At 39.0% G+C, this 22,409-nt stretch overlaps 1 protein-coding gene across 1 annotated transcript; it reads left to right on the forward strand.

Moving 5' to 3' along the window:
- Positions 1 to 2,466: 2,466 nt before the first annotated feature.
- PRDX1_8 (Peroxiredoxin-1) lies at positions 2,467 to 22,155 on the forward strand (the record flags this gene model as incomplete). The annotated part of the gene is made up of 8 exons (XM_051218661.1): positions 2,467 to 2,603; positions 2,640 to 2,920; positions 2,954 to 3,005; positions 3,922 to 4,166; positions 16,799 to 16,845; positions 16,888 to 17,033; positions 20,162 to 20,404; positions 21,972 to 22,155. 8 exons carry the CDS (start codon positions 2,467 to 2,469, stop codon positions 22,153 to 22,155), a joined length of 1,335 nt encoding a protein of 444 aa, XP_051070394.1.
- Between the last annotated feature and the right edge of the window lie 254 nt (positions 22,156 to 22,409).

The raw sequence follows: 22,409 nt of genomic DNA on the forward strand, positions 1-22,409 counted from the left end.
GTCAACAAGACGGGTTGTGGTTGTCTTGTGCATGAATCGAAAAATATGAGAGCGGAAATCCATTGCGATGACATCCTTAGCAAACTACCTGATTTGATATGGCTTACTGTACATACCCATGAATGTATAATACTAATCGGATACATAAATCGAACTCCTAATACTCCTAGTTCAACTGACACTACTATCAGTGTGTCATTTGTTAAGGCTGCCTCGCTTGATTTTGCTTACAAAATTATTTGTGGTGATTTCTCATAATCAACTGGAAGACACATTCTGGCCCATTGTGCTTTGTAATCATACCTAGGTCCTGAGACATCACTGTTGGTAGCATGATGTACACCTGCCTACACGAAATCACAACATTATTGACTTGATATTCTCTCACAATGTCACATCAGCATCGGTGGTAGTTGGCAAAACGTTTCACAACAGCGATCATAAAATAGTTCTCTGCGTCCTTCCGATTCTTGACAAGTGCAACAAGTTCAAGACAATAAATACGCCTTTTGAAAATAGAGATTTCGCACACGCTGACTGGGAAAACTTCAGATTTCTAATAAAGCATTCTGACTGGAGCAGTTTCTTTATCTGTGATAACCTGTTAGAAACATTGTAAATATTGAATACCACCACCAAATCTGCACTAGACACTAATATTCCCTGTAAATTTGGTCTCAAAACAATTACTCCCTATATCAACCAAAAGACTAGGTCCAAGCTGCGAAAGCCAAAAAGGATGTACTATATATCAAGAGACTCCAGTGCCCTGCACCAGATATACTCTGTGCTTGAAGGAGTGCAGTGTCAATACAACAGACATCAACAAGCAGAGGAACGTACTGCGCTCACTACTGCATCTCAAACCCAAAACGTGTGTCATCTTGAAAAACGCATAAGAATGAATGCAGACCACAACATGCACTCCATACTACAGGATGGTGTGACGTATTATGACCAAACTGTCATCTGTGAACTCTTAAATGGATGATTTTCCCAAAATGGGGATACATTTTGATGTCCCAGATATTAACATGAAGTGCATTAGCAAAAATCATCTTAGTACCATTAACTTTGATCTTAATAATATACCCGCCGTCATTAGAACCCTCAAGCCGAATTCGAGTTTTGGTACCGAAGACATCTCACCGATTCTTTATAAAATTTTAGGACAGGACATACAGACGCTATTACTGCACATATTCACATTATCTTTAGAGGCAGGTACGTTTCTCGAAACCTGGAAGGCAACGTAAGTAGTCACTAAACACAAGTCAGGACCGAGAAACTTGGTCGAAAATTGCAGACCTATAAACATCACGCCAGTTATATCACGCATAATGGAAAAGGTGATACAAAATCAACTATCTGATCACCTACATATGGAAGATCTAATAGACCCGTCACAACACGTCTTCATTAGAACAAGGTCATGCAGTATATGACTGATGGACTTCTTTAGCGATGGCCAAAAGATACTGGTGGTTATACTGTATTTTGATATTAAGAAAGCTTTTGATAAGGTACCTCATAACCTCCCAATCTACAGGCTTCAATCAGTAAGAGTTAAAATCCTTCTATAGCAATGGATTAAGTCTTTTTTCATAGACAGATAAATAAATTCCACATCTACATCTCGACCAATATCCAATGTTGCGGGCTGCAATTAAACGCAACTCAATTTCGTAAATGTGCCCTTCAGCTTAGCAACTAATCAGAATGAGGCGGAAATTATTATATCCGCCATCTCCGTAAGCAATGGCGGTCGGCTTTCTTCGTTCTGTGCTTCTTTCAGCTATTTCTTTTGTGTAGCTATGTAATTTAATGTTTCGGTGTGCTAAAATGCCGCAGTTAGTGTAATGTTTTATATGTTGGTGTGAAATTTACTTCGAATCAGCGATTTTTTCTGGGTTTTTGCTGCTTCTACTCAAGTCAATGTATTTCTTCAGGCAATCTGGCTAGTCTTGTGCCATGAAATGTTAATGCGTTTTGTTCTGAGTTCTTTTTTTCAGATATCGGGAGCCAAGGTTAGTTTTGTTAGCTTAAATAAGTGTTGCCGCTGTATGGAACTCGAAATGTCGGCATAATCGTTCCTTATGTCATAACATCTTAATCCGTTATATTTTGAGCATTATTCTTTAGATATGGAGAACGGAAGTTAGTTTTTTTTAGCCAAAATAATTGTTGCTGCCGCATGTGACCGTAACTGGCCGCATATTCGTTCCCAACTGTTATTTATTGTTATCAGGCAGAATGAAAGACTTATTATTTTCTGCAGCATTATGGATTACGCTACTCCATAAACCAGTCAAACTAATACTGAGTGTCCAGTGGCTGTGGATACCAGTAATGTCTTCGAAATGATTGTGAGACCCTGGCACCTGACAAGCTTTGACCAAGTTAGAGAAGCTATCTATCTGTTGCAAAAGGTTTGTTACTGATAATACACCATCTAAAAAGTAATAGATGACTTGGACTCATTATGTTGTACGTGAAAGCAGGCTGAATAAAGAAAAGCCGGAAATTCGCTATGAGTATGTAGTGTATGTATGTTCTTTTGGCCATAAAAAGAAGCCGGAGGGCTATGGTCAGAGAGTAAAAGGGTAAATGATTATTATTATTGTTTTCAATTTTCATAGGTCAAAGTTTGGTGGTTGCAAGGCCATGTTTCGTTTACGGTATACTGTGAACCGGTTCGTCATATCGTCGTCGAGGATGATACATAACCATCCTTGTGATGAGAAGTGCTTGAAAAATGATCCGTGGTTCAGAAGACTATGTGAAGATCAGTTGAAGGTTGTTCTCCCGATGGTTAAGACTGGAAGTAGTGCTGAATCTATTGTTAAGTATGCAGAAGAAAATTTCGAAAAGACAACAACAGTGCATTATGTCAATAATTTAAAATATAAATTTGTCGGACGTAAGCTTATCCCATATATCTACGGTTTCTTAGGTTGTGGAAGTTTAAACGATGTAATTGCAACCTTACGGAACAATGAGAAATTGTTCGTTTCTTATGGGGGTGTGGCTAACCAGGTCACAAAAATAGCATTTAGCACACACGAGCGAATTGTAACGTACAAACGGTTCCCTGAAGTTGTGTGTTTGGATTCAGCATACAACACGAACAGGGGAAAGTAAGTAAAATTTTCCTGCGTACTAATTGTCTTTAGTTATAAACTCTTTCAGTTGTTTTGTACAGATAACTGCGGGCATGGTGTCTCAGTTATGTTTGCTTGGACCAAGGAAGAGAAGAAGGTTGATGTAGTATGGTTACTGGATCATTTTAAAAAGATCATGAATGGAACCAGTCAAACGGAAACGTTTGTGATGGATTGTGGAAGATCCATCATATCCGCTGTTGAATTAACGCACCGTACTGCCCACATAGCTCTATGCTCTTTCCACGTGTGTAGAACTATGTGTAAGAAGACCCGCAATCCGATAATCAAGCAGTACTTATGTCAACTGGTGCGTGAACAAACAGTAGCTAAGTTTAATCAGACACGTCGCATAATCAGTGTACGCAGCAGACGCATCGCAGACTACTTAAACAAGAACTGGATGAGTAGGAAAGAAACTTGGGCTGCAGCTTTCAATAGCAATGTCGTTACGTCGGGTAACAACACGAACAACCGGGTTGAAAGTGCGCACAGACAACTAAAGAGAAAGTTGTCCAACCGAGACGCGTTCAGTAAATGTATGTGGAAGACATTTACATGGCAGAGGCAATTAGGCAAACGTAGGTCACTACAATCCAGCTCACACTGTAGTCACAAACGCAGATACGTAGCTGAAGATTGCCTAAAGCCTCTACTAAGCAAGCTAACCACCTATGCTGGCTTTATAATCCTTAAAGACTATAAAAAAGGGGACTGATGTACATCAAGAATAGCCAGTCACCCTTTGTGTTCTTCGTAGACGGCTATCAATGTCCGGTAGTGGATGGACTTGGCAGGCTGTTCAAGATGTAGATGAAAATATACCAGCTATCCCGTCTCCAGATTATAATGAAACGAACAGACTTTATCGCACTCTACGCAGTAAAACCCACACACTCAGTACACTTTTCGGACAGACGACGGTGCAGGACACACTAAGGCAATTGATAGGTCATGTTGATGAATTAATACGCATGAGGCGTCTGGCTACAGTTTCTGAACATGGTAAGTCCACTGGTTCTTTGGAAGCCAAAATCTAGGTATCTATAAATGCGTCTATTAAGCTAGTACTCGTACTCTCTATTTCAGATAATCAATGAACATAAATCATGTGCGTCTGCTGCGTTGCCAGTTCTTGTATTCACTAAATACAGAGTTTCTTGCTATATTTCGTATAAGGGGGTGAAAACATTGAATGGGCCTGTAGTTTCGTTTTGACGGGCGCGTACCCTCACGATACTAGTGACCCGTCAGTGTAGCTAAGGTATTGATTAGAAATCCGACGGCATCCCAATAAACAACTATGGCTCAAACGCGTACCCATCAACGTACTACTGCAACACATCATGGCTGCTGAAATAGGTTATAAGGAGGCCCGGACTTAGGGGTTTACCGTTGCTTACTTACCATATGGTATTTCAATCAGAAACTAAGATTACAGGCAGTGACTATTGGGATGTGTGACTGAGTCAACTGTCTTAACTTGAAACTACTACATATCAACTAGGTGCTCACAGGCTCGCGTTTCACCAGTTTCTTACAACGATTAACTAGATAAAACGAAGTAGCATCAAGCCTATAAATTTATTCACGAACTTTAATTAACAATGGGATATGAAACAGATATTTACACCAGGTTCCAAATTACATTGTAGCATTGGTAAAGTGAAGCTGCAGTAGTTGCTTCCTTTCAAACGGCAGGGTATAAGAAGTAACCCCAAAACACTGGAAGTGGTTGTGAGACTAAAGTGGACGTCCGATATGCTTTTAATAATCTGCTGTTACTTGGGTCTCCCATAAAGTTTCATAGGGCCATAGTTATAAAGCTGAATGACCTTGTAAGATATGTGACGGCTCATTCCTGTTACATTGTAAATAAAAGATAGTAATGGATATAATCAAGAATGTTGAAAAGGTAAATAAACAAATTACATGTTTCTAAGGAAAGAATTTATGCAGCTGTGATTTACCTCGACTTCATAAATATCAGATCACGCCAGCTACTAAAACTTGTGCAAAGTACAGCATCGCACAGCTTTTATTATTTTGTTCTCACTTAAGTATTCCCATGCATCTGCGTCTGGTTTTACAGAAAGATATACAAGTTGATTTAGTATCTGGTAAACTAAAAGTTCCAGTTGTCAAAAAGACTCTTAACATCTGTCCACAGCCATCAGCATTTAATTAAGACAGAACACTCCTCACTTAAGACTCTACTGCTGTTTTGCAGGCAAATAAAAGCTCAGACACTTAGCTATCCTGCTACCGATGTTATTGCCAAGGAAATTCTTTAATGACAGTGGTCCTGAAACATGAAGTGTTAGACGTACTGTCTACAAATAAACACCAAACGTACTTAAAGCTATCTTATAATGTATAACAGCAACAGTACCAAAGGCATTTTTTTCCTATTTTTAATCAGACTGATTTGAATCAGTATATTCATCAAAAACAGGCAGCTCTACTTAGTAAACTGATCTGTTTCGCTACAGGCTTCAAGCACTATACTTAAGAATACCATAATTCTTTCAACTAAACTGAATTTTGCGACAACCAAGAATACTAAACTAAGCAAGTGTCATAATTATTGTTCCATTTACACAGACATTTTGCTAGACAGAGTCAAATGAACAAAATTCAGCCGATAGAACAAAAACACGAAATATAGGCCAGTCGAACTTACCTAAGAGAAAACGAAGGATATATATATATATATATATATATATATATACTGCTTTCATACTGAAGACAACGGGCAGTTGTCCGTAAAAACATATTTTACAGTACAACAAACCTTTCTTCAGTAAAATCATGCACTAACAGTCTATCTGGAAACGATCAACTATGTGAATAAACTCACTATGACTTGAGATATCATCCCAGCGTGCAATGGACGTACAGTGTAACGCAGTCGGACGTGGCGAATAAAAATTAAAAACAGAACAAAAATAACTACATAATCTAGTTATTTAATTAAAAATACATTATGAAATGACAAAATCTGTGGTTACTTGAACGCACAGATGACCCTGGGCGATACATTAAGTTTGCATGGTTGCGTTGCGGATATGTTCACCCGGTAAGACCTGCTATTATGCTGAAGACTTAAAAATCATCTATAAAACTAAGATTTGCTATGTACATAGTACTATGCAAGCAATCCAATATGAACTCAATAAAATGGACAACTAGTGCAAGCGCTAGAGGTTGAAGCTCAACACAGAGAAATGCGACTGGCCATGTACTTAAGACACGTCTCTTAAAAAGAACACAATGCCCAAACTGGCACCAGAAACTGGCCAATATGTACATTAATCACACCGTATTAACTTCTCTGAACATATTTCAGTCAAAGCACATAATATAAGGAAATTGCTAGGCTTCATTCTTCATGACTTTTTTCAAAATGAATCTAAAATCATTCTGTACAGGGTATGTGTAAGACCTATCGTTGAATACTGTTCGTTCTTGTTTTTCAACTTACGCCTATCCGATATACTTTGAGTGGAAGAAATACAACGGGATTTCACCTGCAAAATACTTAAGACTGACTCATTCATTGACTACAGTTCCCGATGCCATATTTTAGAATTAGAACCACTATGGAAAGTAAGGCTTAGGTCCAATTTGATTCTCTCCTTCAAACTCCTCAAAAACCTTGCTTATTTTAAACGTGATATAGTTCATGCCCAAAACCCATATAGATACGACCATCGGTGGGACCGACGTGATCTGGTACACCTGATTGCAACTGTGAGTCTGTTCCATTTTGGGATTTTTATACATTATTGCCTTATTTTTTTATTTTTTATACATTGTGATGTTTTCTTTTCGTGTTTTAGGATATCTACATATTTTTCCCTCGTATTCTCGTACCTAATATTCCCCTATGACCGAACAGACTCCTAAGGCATTTAAGATTAAGACCATGTCCCTACCCTCGTTCCGACTCATGTCCTTCTGGCCCGACAATATCGAAGCCTGGTTCTACTACGCAGAAGCCGACTTCCACGAGCACGGCGTGAACGACACACGTGCACAATTCCTCGCAGTAGTCAAGGCACTACCGCGGGAATTCAACAGGTACGTAACACCCAGTATGTTTACTAGTGATGTTTCTGACCCGAACGAAACCTTAAAACGTTCGATTCTTGAACGAGGAGACCTAACCGATCGACAAAGGTTAGATCAACTCTTTAATAACATAGACTTGCAACACGGTTCTGCGACGGACATGTTGAAAAGAATGAGAGAAGTGATAGGCCTAAGAACTTTCGACGAAGGCCTATTCAAACAACTTTTCTTGTCTAAACTTCCCCAACAGGTGCAAGCGGTCCTGGTCTCGTTTCAGAATAACGCCTTAGACGAGTTGGCTGCATCTACAGTAGACGCATCCAACTCGGCAATCGGAGGAGTCTTACAATAATGGGTTGACAACTCCTGGCAACCTTTGGCATTTTTCTTTAGACGGTTGCTAGAAACTGAATCGAGGTACAGCACATTCGGTAGGGAACCCCTAGCTATGTATTGTGCTGTACGGTATTTTCAACATCATATCGAAGACCGTGAATTCACTCTTTTCACTGACCATAAACCGCTCACCTTCTTTCTAAGCTCTCCTTCAGACAAGTACTCTCCCCGTGAGTCTCGACAACTGGACTACATTTCGCAGTTTACTTCAGACATTCAACACATCTCTGGAGCAAGCAATGTAGTTGCAGACGCCTTGTCTCGCATAACTTCCTTGAACAGTTTCCAAGGAATCGACCTTCTGAAACTCGCCGAGCCTCAAAAAGAAGACACTGATCTTCAGCACGAGTTATCCTCAACAACCCTTAAACTACGCATCAAACAGATGAGAGCAGGTAAGGAAACCTTACTTTGTGACACATCTACAGGTAGGGATCGCCCAATCGTGCCGAAACATTATCGACGCAATGTCTTCAATACATTGCACAAACTTTCTCATCCAGGTGTTCGAGCAACCATCAAGCTTGTAGCAGAACGATTTTGCTGGCCTGGCATGAATAAAGACGTGAGGGAGTGGGCACGCTCCTGTGTAAGCTGCCAAAAATCTAAGGTTATCAGACACAATAAATGTCCCTTAGGCTCATTTAAAACTCCCGATGCTCGTTTCGACCATGTTCATCTGGATTTGGTAGGACCGTTACCAGATTCGAATGGATACGTTTATCTTTTAACTTGCGTAGACCGTTTCACTCGATGGCCAGAAGCAGTACCTATCAACGACATCACTACTGAAACATTGACTCGCGCCTTCGTCGAACGATGGGTAGCAAACTTCGGCTGCCCTTCAACCATCACTACAGATCGCGGACTTCAGTTTGAATCTGAACTTTTCCGTCGTCTGACCACACTTTTAGGAATCACTCGCTTCCGAACGACCGCCTACCATCCACAAGCAAACGGGTTGGTAGAACGTTTTCATCGACAACTAAAAGCTTCACTATCAGCTGCAAACGTTTCACAGTAGACCAACGCTCTTCCACTCGTCTTACTAGGTATTCGCGATGCAGTGAAAGCTGACATTGGATATACTGCGGCTCAACTCGTTTATGGAACGACACTTCGACTTCCAGGAGAATTCGTGGATCCTTCATCCTATTCAATGAACATGGATCTAACCTCCTACACGCACAGGCTTACAAACGCCATGCGTTCAGTTAAACCTGCTTCCACTCCACCACAATCCACCGATGTTATCGTTCAACCTGACTTACGATATAGTACACACGTTTTCGTTCGTCGAGACCCGCGTCGACGACCATTCGAATCAGCATACGAAGGACCTTTCAAAGTTCTTCAACGTGAATCTAAGTTCTATATAGTCGATAAGAACGGAGCAAACGCTAGCATCAGCATCGATCGCCTCAAAGAAGCGTATTTAGAAGGAGATCCTATTCACGTCGATTTCTCTTCGGTACAATCGAACGACACGACTCCACCCATAATTCCTCAATCGACAACCAACACATGCGATGATACTCCGAATGTATCTGAAAATAAACTTAAAACGACGCGTTCAGGAAGAAGAGTAAGATTTCCAGAACATTTAAACGACTAATGCACGTAAGGCACTACCCGAAATTTTATATTATCTCGATCTTTCATTTTACGATATGGAAAATGTTTAAAAAAAACAAATCAATTTTAATTTGCTTATATATTTATATTTTTATTTCAAAAAAAGCAAAACAAAAAATAACATTATACATTTTTTAACGCAATTACTTATTCATGAGTTTATTTTCCATTTTTTCGCCGGCGTTGTGTTTTTACGCACAAACGGGTGTATTTCAACATGCACTTACATTTTCTTTTTTCTTTTCCAGGACGGCTGGGAAAAAACGATGAAGTTGTCGAGGAACCGAATTTCTCATTGCACTTTTTCTTTTTTTACTATGTTGTACCTCGGTCCCATATAGTAAGGAAAGACGACCAGATGATGCTAAATCTAGCAAGCTATCAGAAGAGTGTTTACCAATGACAAACACGCTGGGTATAAACTTCTGGCTGGCCACGTCTTAGGGTCATCACTAACCCACTAGGGCGGGAGTGACCTGTAGCGCTAAATAAATCCCCAAAATAAATAGCTCTGTAAGTTTTCGACATTGAGTGCCGACCATATGTTTTAGTGGACTCATCTAGCTGAAGACGCTCAGTCATGCATCCGTACCAGATCACGTGTGGTAACGCTGTGCTCAACATCTACCGCAATCTCTAGCCAGATTAGATCAGAGAATTCCGATATATTGGTAATCGCCAAATGCACTCTTCTGATCTCCTCGAATCTGTCTTTTGATTTGTCTGGGTGGGAACGAAATATATTAGGTGTTACACGCGCGATTTTCGAACGGGAAGTTTAGTCCTAACGTGATTTGCATTTATCAAACTTTTGCTGTGTTCTTACGCAACAAAAGTACCATTTCAGTTCTAAAGAATCTATCCTGAGCTATACGTTCGGTAGATTACTTTTTTTTGAGTCTCACTATATTAAATAGTTACCTGTGGTTTTGCCTCAGCTTACCATTCGGTTTTTTTTGTTTTTCACGTATAAACTAGTTTCAGTTTATATCACTCGTTTTGTCCATGTTTGTCCGTTTTCAGTGTGCTTTTTAGTGTTTTTTTTTAAAAGGCTTAGGCTCTTGCAAGCATCTATAACATAGTTTGCTTCAACACAGTCATGAAAAACTCATGCAAACGTCCGGGATGCCGTTTTGCTGTCACAACTGGCATGCAGTGCGACAACTGCAAAGGTTGGTTCCACGAAACATGCACAGATCTGACAGCAACTTCTTACAACAAACTCAGCAAGTCAGACCAAAAGTGGGTATGTGTCACGTGCAGCACGGACGCAGTTGTCTTGCTGAGTAACATCATTGTCCTACTGACAGGTCTTCGGAACAAGTTGTCAGTTAACTTGGATAACACTAGTAAAAAATCCGGTCGACAAACAAGAGCGTGTGACGGACTCAAAAATAGGGATGTCGACAGGCATACCATCGATGGAGCATCCATCAACACTAATGACGACGTGTTGAGGCTCAGCACCATCATTACGTCGACAGTACTAGACTCCCTAAGCAAACTCGGGTCTCCCAGCTCAGGGTCCCTGGACACAACAGTGGTTCCCAAAACCCTGTAGGTGATTCGACCCACGTTAAGAGAGCCCAAAAGAACCAGGCATCACCGCCTAAGCCAAGCAACCCAAGTGTTGCTGCACGGAAAATAACTGGTGATTTGGTCGCACAGTCTACCCCCAAGACTGTTCGTCCGGTCAATAAAGAGCCCAAGATTCAAAAACGCACACTGACCTCCAAACAACAAGTTATTAAACCTGAACCCATCGTGAAACCTGGTAAATTAACAACAGTTCGTGACGATTCTCTCATTATCATGAACCTCGTTGACAATCCTGACCTTCCTCTCAGTCTGCAGGACAAAAACGACAGGATGCTCTGGGGTGAATTGAACAAGAAGCTTGAACTTCCTAGAATAGAGCCTTTAACGGTCACCCGGCTCACTCGAGGAAAGGATTCTAAGCATCTAAATCACCCGAGGCTTCTCCGAGTAACATTTAAGAATGCTACCGACGTAGAGGACGTCTTGCTAGCAAGTCACTTGCTGAAATCAGATGGTAACGTAAGAATACTGCCCGACATACCGTACTCTGAGCGCAATATCATACGAAACATCCCTAAAGAATCTCGCGAGAAGTTTTTCCGCGGTAGAAACATAATTGTTCAAGGTATACTGGAAAATGCAGACCCTACTCAATCACATTCTGACATCAGGGAATGGAAATTCATCAAACAGTCCTTGAGGCTCAAACACATACTGACTCAGCATGTGACGAGACTAGCCAAGAAGGACGGTGACCCCAGACCCCGTCTAATGAAGATAACCTTCCCATCTTCCCACATGGCGGCTGCAGTTCTGGAAGCATTTCGTGCTAATAGACGTCGATTGCCACCTGGAATCCACATGCACCCGGATAGGCCATACGAAGCTAGGACCAAGAACAAAGGCAAGTTGGAGTTGACCATTCCACTTGTGGACTGTCTAAACGATAAAAAAACGTGTAAAGGACAGGGCCTACCACCTCGGCAAACCTCATATAGGTGGGCTACCTGTCCGTTCACATAAGGTTCATACAGAAAAACAGGACGAAGCTCACGCGTTCCAAATTGAAAGCATAAACTGCTTATATATGAACGCCGCGAGTCTACCAAACAAACTGGATGAACTACGTGAACTTAGCAACGCTAATAAGGCCCATCTGATAGGAATATCTGAAACCTGGATATCTTCTCAGTTCTCGGACCAAGAGTTAGCATTACCTGGGATGACTTTGTTCCGCAACGACAGAAAAACAGGAATTGGGGGCGGAGTAGCCATATACATAAGCTCTTGCCTGGAGGTGCACCAAGTTCACAACCCCGAGTTTAACAATCTTGAGGAATCCATATGGTGCTCTGTAAGATTGTCTAGTACTTCGAGGTGTCTAGTCGGAGTTATTTACAGAAAGCCAACTGCTGACATCGAGTACGATAGTCGTATGCTGGAAGGACTATCCCGCTCTATCCGTCTCGGTTTCACACACATCCTGATTCTAGGGGACTTTAATCTCCCTAGAGTCAACTTCGCGGAACACACGTACACTGGAGGCGACAACTCAATTGAAGCTCGGTTCTACAACCTCATCGATGACTTGGGCTTATATGAAAACGTGAGGTCGGCAACTCGTTGGAGAAACAGTCAGACACCATCGCGCTTAGACTGTGTATTCACTAACGAAGAATTCCTAGTCGACAACCTCTCAATCCTGGCTCCTCTGGGAAAGAGCGATCATGCCGTCATAGCCTTCAGTTTTGTCATCAAAACTAAGCTAAGGTATCCCAACAATAATTTGCGTTGGAATTTTAAACGGCTGAATGTCCCAGCTCTACATGACTATCTACAACAGGTGGTTTGGGATGTTCACCCTCAACTCGATGTGGATGGTCATTGGGACTTCTTACTGCACACGCTCTTATGTGCTACAGACCATTCAGTTCCTCAAACGGTTCCCAAAAGATGCAAGCCACCTACAGTAATCAAGAACCGTACCCTTCGCCTGCTAAGCCGCAAAAGGCACTGCTGGGCGGAATAAAAACGAACTAATAACGATGGAGCGTATAGGCAATATAAACATATCAGGAACATATGCACGAAGGCTATAAGAGAAGACAGGCTTCAGTACCAAACAAAGCTTATGGACAAATTCGCCTCTAACCCTAGAAGCTTATTCCGTTATGCAGCCTCTCTTCGTCAAGCCAAAACAGGAGTTTCTCAACTGCTAGGTCTTAACGGCCCGACCAACAACGATGGCGACGCCGCTAACCTTCTGGCGGCACATTACTCTCAAACATTTCAACCGGCTGACATCAACTTTACTGACGACAGTTTCATCTGCAATTCCACAGGACTTTCTGAAGTTGACCTAAGCGCTGACTTGGTGTTCCGGAAACTGCAGCACATGAGACTAGACACTTCTCCTGGCCCGGATATGGTTCATCCTGCCATACTGAGGGAGGCAGCCTCAATCCTGGCAACGCCGCTTAGCGTGATGTTTTCTCACTCGTTTAGCCGAGGCAAATTACCGGAAAATTGGAAGTTGGCTCACATCACACCAATTTTCAAAGGTGGTCGACGCAATGAACCTTCAAGTTATCGGCCGGTGGCTCTTCTGTCATTACCTTCAAAACTCATGGAGTCCCTGATATGCGACGGTTTAAATGACTACCTACTGTCCTTAAATTTCTTCTCACCCCAACAGCATGGTTTCAGGAAGGGTTACTCCTATATAACCAACCTGCTGACTGCGGTGGACAAATGGACAAGCATCCTCGATTACAAGGGAAAGCTTGACGTCATTTACCTTGATTTCTCAAAAGCTTTTGATAAGGTTAACCACTTGTGTCTTATCAACAAGCTCAAACGACTAGGTATCAAACCACCCCTAATCGATTGGCTTACTTCATACCTAAAAAATCGACACTTTAAGGTTAGGGTTAATTTCACTTTATCTCAGGCTATGGAATGTTCTAGTGGGGTCCCCCAGGGCTCAGTACTAGGGCCTCTTCTCTTCTTGATCTGCATAAATGATCTTCCTCAACAGGTAACGTCAGATTTATTACTTTTTGCTGACGACGTGAAACTTTGGAGAGAGATACGCAACCAAGACGATACACAGGCACTTCAGGAGGATCTGACTCGACTTCAAAGTTGGGCAGACGATAACGGACTTACCTTTAACACTTCAAAGTGTAAAGTAGTCCATCTGCGACATGTTGCAAACTACAGTCACAACTTAGGAAACTCCTCTCTAGTAGTATCCCAAGTCGAAGAAGATTTAGGAGTCCTGGTGCCCCATGATTTGAAGTCTTACGCCAACTGTGACAAAAATGCCTTCCGAGCAAACCTTGCACTGGTAACGTTGAAGCGCATTTTTGAACAGTTTGGCAGGAGAACTTTCCATACAATCTTCAATAGTTTTATCCGTCCCCATTTAGAGTACGGAAACATAGTACTCCCCCCTCACTCCAAAAGGACAAGGTCACTTTGGAGCGTATCCAGCGGCGAGCCACGAAATCAGTTCGAGGACTCAAATCTAAGCCTTACGAAGAACGCCTCCGTTCACTAGACCTTTACCCATTAGAATATAGGCGTCTTAGAGGTGATTTATTAATGGCTTATAGTATTCTTAACACTTCTGGACATCCTCTTAAACACCTACTTAAGCTTAGTTCGAATAACAACCTAAGGGGTAACACCCAGAAACTGGAAACACAACATAGCAAGACGGAATGTAGACACAATTTCTACTCCTTAAGAGTTGTCAAAAGCTGGAATTCGCTGCCAGCCGAGCTAGTCCAAGCGACTTCTCAGGAGTCCTTCAAGAGGCAACTTGACCTATTCTTAAGGACCAAGAACAGCATCACATTATGATTTACCAATCTCTTTTCCTCTTTTATTGTTAACATACCTAGGTTCCTGCCTGGAGGATTTGGTGATCCCCTGCTACTAGACACGGAAGCCTGTTAAGCGAAAGCTTCTTCTATTCCGTCCACAACCATTTGAACCATTTGAATATCAATCTATTCCTGAGCGTCAATTTCACTGGAAGAGCGAGCTCTCTTTGAAGTTCACGTGAATCACCCTTGTATTTGAATACTTTTCAACATTTCTCACTGTCTCGGCGGATGAAAACTGGGTATTTTATGTCTACTGAGGGATCACAGATAAATTTTAGGAATAATAGTGGGCAGAGTTTGGTACATAGTGAAACTCGAGTTTCAATAATAAACTTGGCCTTACTTATTCAACGTCTGGAACCGTCTGTGAAGTATCAGAAGATCATGGACCAAGTCATCTAGTATGGGGTGAAGAAAAATAAACAATCCAAAGTCATTCTGTAATTGGACTAATTCCAGTCTAATTATTCAAACAATCAGCATCCAGATTGTCGTCACTGTCCTTCAACGACATTGGTCTTATTCGTACAGTAATTTTCATCACAGGTGCTGATTCGAAAAAAATGACTCTCCCTTCCGATCGATTACAGCTGCTCTTTGAACGACATTTGGAGTTATTAGTCAAATTCCGCAGGCAGCTGCTAAATCAGTCATGCTATGAAGATGCGACGGAAGTGGATCTATTGATATCTGAATTACACAGTGAGCTGGAAAATGACAGCAGCCTCCATGAATCCTCGGTTGACTGTACTTCAAACGAAACGGCAGTCATCCATGATGCGCCCAGTGGTCCAGTACTTTCCATTTCAGAAACATGCCCGGTAATGGATTCGAACTCCGTTACCCCCGAAACAGCATGTGCAGACAGCAACGTATCCAGCTCACGAGAAGATCCCATTGTTTTGCCAGAAAATGTGTTTCACGCATCAACTAATAATCAAGAACCTGGTACAGTTTTGTTGGACGCGGATTACCATAATCATCCATTATCTGCTAGTGATGCTCCCCATAAATTTGACAACAATATCTCAGAAGATTTGAACTCTGATGATTTCGAATTGAATGGTGTTTATCCTCATTATCTGGTCGATTTTACTGGATTCCCTGTGCAATGTGTTTTAAATACAATCAAATTAATTGTAATTTGGGTTTATGAAGACCCAACATTATTTCGAGGGGGAGGATAGACGCGAGAAAAAATTAAAATCCGGACATCAACTCTTGATCTCCAAAAAAGGGAGGTGTTGGGATATTCAGGAAAATATCCCAAAAATTATCCTGTTAAGCCTAATGCTATCCTTGGACATGAAATGGTATCATCTTATTGGTCAATATTTATTTAACGTGTTATTTTCCTGTAGGCCAATATTGTACAATATTATTTTCTATTTTGTGGTACGTTGTGGTCTGCTTGACTGGTATATAAACAAAGTATGTTTGAAATATAATGATTCATATATCCGAGGCTGTGACTTGTGTTCTGGACTAAACTGGCTAGGTTAGACAGGGAAGCTAGGCCAATCAGAACACTAGGTCGTTCTACGTGTTTGTGCGTCTTTGGTCTGATCAATAATTCGCTACCCCTTAATCAGCAGCATTATTTTTCACAGTCATAACAGAACCAAAATGGATGAGTGAAAGCCAAAAAAAAACTGTCGATGCTTTCAAACAAAATGATAGCATAATAAAATAATAGCATTGTCCCAGAACGGTTGGCGGTCTAGCCGAATTAAGATTTGATAACTCTTAGCTGGCGAAACTAGCTGGCCATTTTTGTAAACATTTCCGTTTCTCGGGAGTAAAAAACGAGCTGGGTAAATGTGATCTTGTCAAGAAATCGTTTTTCACGAGCATTGGCTTGCGAGAATAACACCGAGTGATTGAATATTGAATGCAGAAACTTCTATCGTTCTGCCTTCTGTAGATAAAAATCGGAAGTTATCAGCCAAGAAATTAAAATCTAATGTCATACAAAACATTCTGTAGACAGCCAAGTAATAAGTTGTTATTGGGACCTTCTTATCTGAACACCAGGACAGAATACTGAAATGCCGATCGATGGCCTCTATATGACCTTGAAAGTCGTCTCTTTTTCAAAAGTACTACATATTTTCACTGACAGCAGAACTATGTACAAACAATATAAGGTAGTGATGGTTAACTTTATATATTTGCCTCACAAATATAAGCTTTCTCAAGACCTCCGGGTTCGCCGAGTTTGCAGCAGAGCACCTGCCTTTTCTACGAAATCACTGCAGAACGGGACCAAAGGTGTGACAAGATTAGAAGATTATGTTGGAAAATACTTGGTCGCCATATTTTATCCTTCGAACTTGTAGGTTTTTTTAAAAGAATTACTGCCAACAATTACAGACATGTTTTCCCTTATTTTGAGGAAACTTTGGGTAAATTTGAGGGTTTTCGCTAAAGTTGTAAAAATATGTTAGCTTTCACCAAGGTTTCTGGAATGTTTTGGGAAAAACCCTAAAATGTTATAAGATCTTGCGGAAATGTTTGAAAAAACTCAATATTTCTCCAAACACTTTGAGGATTGACCACAGACCTGGGGAAATTTCGAGGTTTTTATACCATCTTTTCAAAAGACCTCCAAATTTCTTTATTTTGGCTTCTTCGAAATTTACTCTAAACAGGCAGAATGTCCTTTAAAATAGGGAGATTGGGATGTTACCAATTTCTGTACAATAATATGTATATATATTTAGGGTATACGAGATAATTAGGCAATATTGTTTATTTAGTTTTTCGTGTAAGACGTTGCAGTTATTGGCCGCTTCACTGGAAATGCGAGATCTGTCTGTGCGTTTGTTCTGCTCTGATTTTTAACCTTAATTTTATGGTCTAGTGAAAGATTGATCCTAGACAGAGCTAAACTACTATATAACATTCATTTAAGATACAAAACGTCAGCATGACACTACTTTAGGGTTTAAAATAAGATAAGGGGAGGAGACTTGAATGATTTTATGTTCGCATTAGAATGGCTTGGAACGTCTTGTCACTCAAATTATTCACTCGTTGAACTCACCCAAGTGTATTAACTTTCGCGTTGAGACACAGTGAAGCAGACCGATGCAGAATCTGAGGTGAGGTATCAAGCTGATGGAGAATATAATCGGAAACACTTACTCATCAATAGACTTGAAGACTTTGAGAAGTGCCCACAGCGCTAGAAAACGTTTATTAGTCACTGCTTTAGAACTTTCACTAATTTATAATTTATGGCTTATCATTACTGATTATTACGGGTCTTTATCCTTACAGTATTCAAAAGAAGACACAGTACATAAAACAAGACTCCGTGGTCGGGCAACGTCTGAGAATTCAGCCTAGAAACTTCCATCACAACGGTATTTTTACTGGGGTTTTACTTTCGTCTTAACAAGCTCTCCACATTTCTTCGTCTAGTTATTCATTGGGTTGACTCCTGAATTTTCAGTAGAAATTAGTTTACTAATAATTTATCGAAAACTTCCTTCACTAGTCTACTGAATTTTAAAACAAATAAATGTTTCATTAGGTTGGCTTCAGAGCATGCTATTGGAGATTGCTGAGGGACTCTGTTAAACGCTATTGCAGTGATTACTTCTAAGTTAAAAAAAATAGAATGCAGATTCAGATAAATCATCGTTTCTACACGAGAAAAAGTGTTTGCAATAACTTAATTGTTTTATTTGAAGGGCATGAAAAGACATATAAAGCGTACAATTTCTAGCAAAACGCAAAGTATCATCGGTGATTGTTTATCTACAGCTTCAGCCTAACCGATAAATATTTATATTTTGGAAGACATTATTAAACCCGTATACAATTTTATAAGCTAAGCCATATTAATTATTTAAATTCTTAAGTTTACTCCAAAGAGCATATATTTACTGAATGACCAAAGATCGGTTGAAACCAGAAAGTTTTCCAAACTAAGGAATTAAGGAAACTACATAATGGTCCGGTCAAAATCAATCAACAGAAAATGGAAAGAACAATTTGTGTATGCGTTAATAATCAGAGCAAACAAGAAAACAAAAAAATGGGTAGGGGAGATATCGATCCAGCCATTACCTTTGGTACATTTTAAGTCGAATGTATATTAAGAACTGACAACGCAAAAAGGGTTTTGGAGTTGAACTGAACAAGTGAACAGATATTTTATCTATTATATAAAGGTTAGAGGCGGAGTACAGGATGTATGACCGTTTTTTTGACGCAACATGAATGATATTATTTAGTATGACAATTCAATAGCAGTTTCAAAACTTAAATTGCTTTCATAAGAAGCAAAATTTGGTAAAAAAATAATTAGGGTAATTGTTGCTATCATTCCAAATTCAACTAATTTCTACAGATAATTTAACCAAATAATAATCGTCTCTTTACTAATTATTAGCTCTAAGATTAACTCTAAGGAAGAGTCAAAACTGGTGGAGTCTAACCACGTAAAAGGTAGACAGTGAAGTAACAATGTATTTTGGATGCCTTGTGCTCCATACGGAGAATCATTTGATTTCTGGAGTATACTCCACTGAATTCCAACTGATGTTAATCGACTATCTCACTAAAAACATAAAATATGAGTTAGCCGCTTTAATTACGATGTTGTGAGCTTAGTCGACAAGATTAGATCAGGATTAAGTACTAGACTACATAAAGTTGAGTATTAACCTATGATTAAATGCATTTACTTCATATTTTTCTAGATAAAAAAACGAATGGATTTATAATTATTATACTGAATATATACGTATGCAAACGATTATAATGTTAGCCTTGATGCTCCTTCAGTTACTGTGCGAGAATTCTACTGTTTTTCTTCTATGTAAAAGCGAAAGATCACTATCCTCAATTTTACGAAAAGCAACTACTAAAAAGACCTTTTATTATACTTGCTATGCTAATAGCTAGGTAAATACGCAAATATCAAAATATATTTGTCCATTGCTTAGTGAAGAGTAATAGAAGCATTGAGTGGACGATCAGTCTTTCTGTTTACGAAAATTTCATTTAAACTTCTTGGTAGGTTAGTAATAATTTGAAACAGGTATCTTGGTGTCAATGTAAGCCATGCAGAAACTAAAGCTCGTCTGATTAATAATGTTGATTGAGGTTAAAATGTCACATATACTTTGTTATGGTGTTAGGTGTTGTATGACATTTAAAAAGAAGCCCTAGGCATAGTTTTGACAAGGCTAGCCTACAATATCGTGAGAACTGATTCTGTTCTTGAGATTCAAACCACGTGCCACCGGTAGCAATAGTTCTCTTCACGTTTCAGACATCTTGCTGAAGGGTGACAACCAGTACGTGACTTGTATTCAGGGTGTTTTCTAACTGTCTTAAATCATTAAATAACTAAATATTGTTACATTATAGTGTTATTTGTGCAACTGCCTTCATTCTTTGTAGAGCATAGTTAATTTATCAGTCCTTTTCATACTAAATTATTTATAGCCTAAAACTATCATCACAGGAGCTATTAAATTTCAACAGTTATTTGTCAAACTTTCAAGAAATCAATTGTGAAATTTTAGCAATCTCTCCGGATTCCCTAGAATCTCATATCGCATGGTATTGCGCGCCAATTCAGAAGAATGGACTTGGTGAAAATGTCCATTTTCCATTACTAGAAGATAAAAATATGAGAATCTGCAAAGCATATGGAGTTTCTAATGAGGATAATGGAAGTGCTTTAATGTAAGCCTTTCTATAAAACCTTTTCATTGTAGTAAAGTTTAGGAAGTAAGACTAATAATCTTTTTTAATATTCGCCAGCGGTTCTGGGTTCGAGCCCATGAGTGAACATCAACTCTGAGATGCAGGTACATCCGGCTGATGAGTCCCGAATTGGACGAAACGTGCGTCCTTCATTCCACTGCTAGCCACTATCAATCTATGCTTATCACCATTATTATTATTATTAATGTCGTCATAAATTCATTTGTATATAACTATGCCCTTGACAAGTATATGTGTGATTAGATTATTCGAAATGTATTGCGTTAATATATCTCATAGTTCTGATAATCTTCGTCTTCTTATAACTATAGTAGTTAAATTTTTAGGGAAGGAGGATAAAAGATGTGTGTTATCGATCTAGGGTTGCCATGGTTAATGATGGGTGTATTTTACGAAAATTTTAAATTAATTATGGGCAGGTATATAACTGAATAATAATACTGTTCATGATATATAGTTTGTCAATTACTGAATAACATTTCGTTTTATTCTATCTAAATACTATGTATATATATATATTCCAAAGCAAAGTGATAATTTTTAGTAATTATGAAAACAATTAAATCAATATCAATGCATCACTTACATTGTTCTCTTCAAAATGTACTTAGATGTCAATTTTACATGTAATTACTATAATGGCAAAATTATATATTTTTCATTATGAAACAAAATCTCTTTAACATGTTAACCAAATTTAGGGAAACCACACCTTAATTTTCAACATTTGTTAGATAGTTTTACAGGGGTATCAAATTATTTTTATTATTTTTGTAAATGAAGAAAGTCGAACGAATTATCATTAGAAAAACATGGTTGAGGTTTGACGTATATGGATGAATTTACACCACAGAAATGATATATTTTTAGTGGAAAGTGGTTCATGATGTGTGATTTATTGGTTAAAATAGCTGACAATTAATAAAAGTGAAACTTGAACTCAAACTCTAACTTTAGTTACCTGATGATTTGCTGCGACTATTATTATTTAGCTGTTAAGCTGAAGTAAATCAATGTTAGTTTCACGATATATAAAATCTATAACCTCCAGCTTCCAACATACTGTAATGTTTCTTGTTTATCTAAATTTGAAATTAAATTGCCGTTCTTGCAAGGGTAAAGATGAAGAATTTTCAGTGTTTCTACTTACTAACTAACTGTCGTTTTCTTTCGTAAGCACACATATGTATCTACTCCGGCAGTGTCATATTAAATCTGAGAAAGTTTCTTTTAAAAACTAATCGTCAGTGGTCAATTTGTTTTCAAAAAAAGAACAATTAAGCAATTTGATACAAATATATTTTCAGTCGTTGTAAGGTAAATCGATTACAGTTTGTTGCTGAATTTTATAACATTTATCGAATACATTTTGTACAACAATACATATATCTGTAAATGTTATTTTCTTAATTTCTCAAATGTTGGTCAATTTTATATGGTTAAGAAAAAAAGTTTCAAAATAATGTCTTATAAATTACCATTTAGTTGTTATTCATTGACGCTTACTTATTTTTGCTTGATGTAGGAGCATTTTTGTAATCGATACGAACGGACTGATACGTATTACTGTATGTTTAGATAAAGGAATACACGTTTCTGTAAAGGATATACTGCGAATGGTGAGAGATTTACAAATGAAAGATAAGGAAGATGAATTGGATATTTTAAGACATTCGGAAACACCAGTAACAACGACGCCACTTGATTAGTTAGGAAAAGTGATTAGAAGTGTTATGTGTTATTTTACATCTGGTTAGTTTTCAAATGTCAATGATTTTTGTCTCTGTGAGACAATCCCTTCTGTTGAACCCCATGTAAATTCATGTTTATTGTACAATTTCTAACTTGTTTCTTTTCAGTCCTACCGTTACTCTTAAACCTTGATATGTTATGATTTATTCTGTCATTGCTTCGATTTGTTTGTTTGTATCTACTTTCCGATGATATTGCGAAACATATTTAT

Source organism: Schistosoma haematobium, chromosome ZW (assembly GCF_000699445.3).
Source record: "Schistosoma haematobium chromosome ZW, whole genome shotgun sequence".
NCBI classification, from domain to species: domain Eukaryota; kingdom Metazoa; phylum Platyhelminthes; class Trematoda; order Strigeidida; family Schistosomatidae; genus Schistosoma; species Schistosoma haematobium.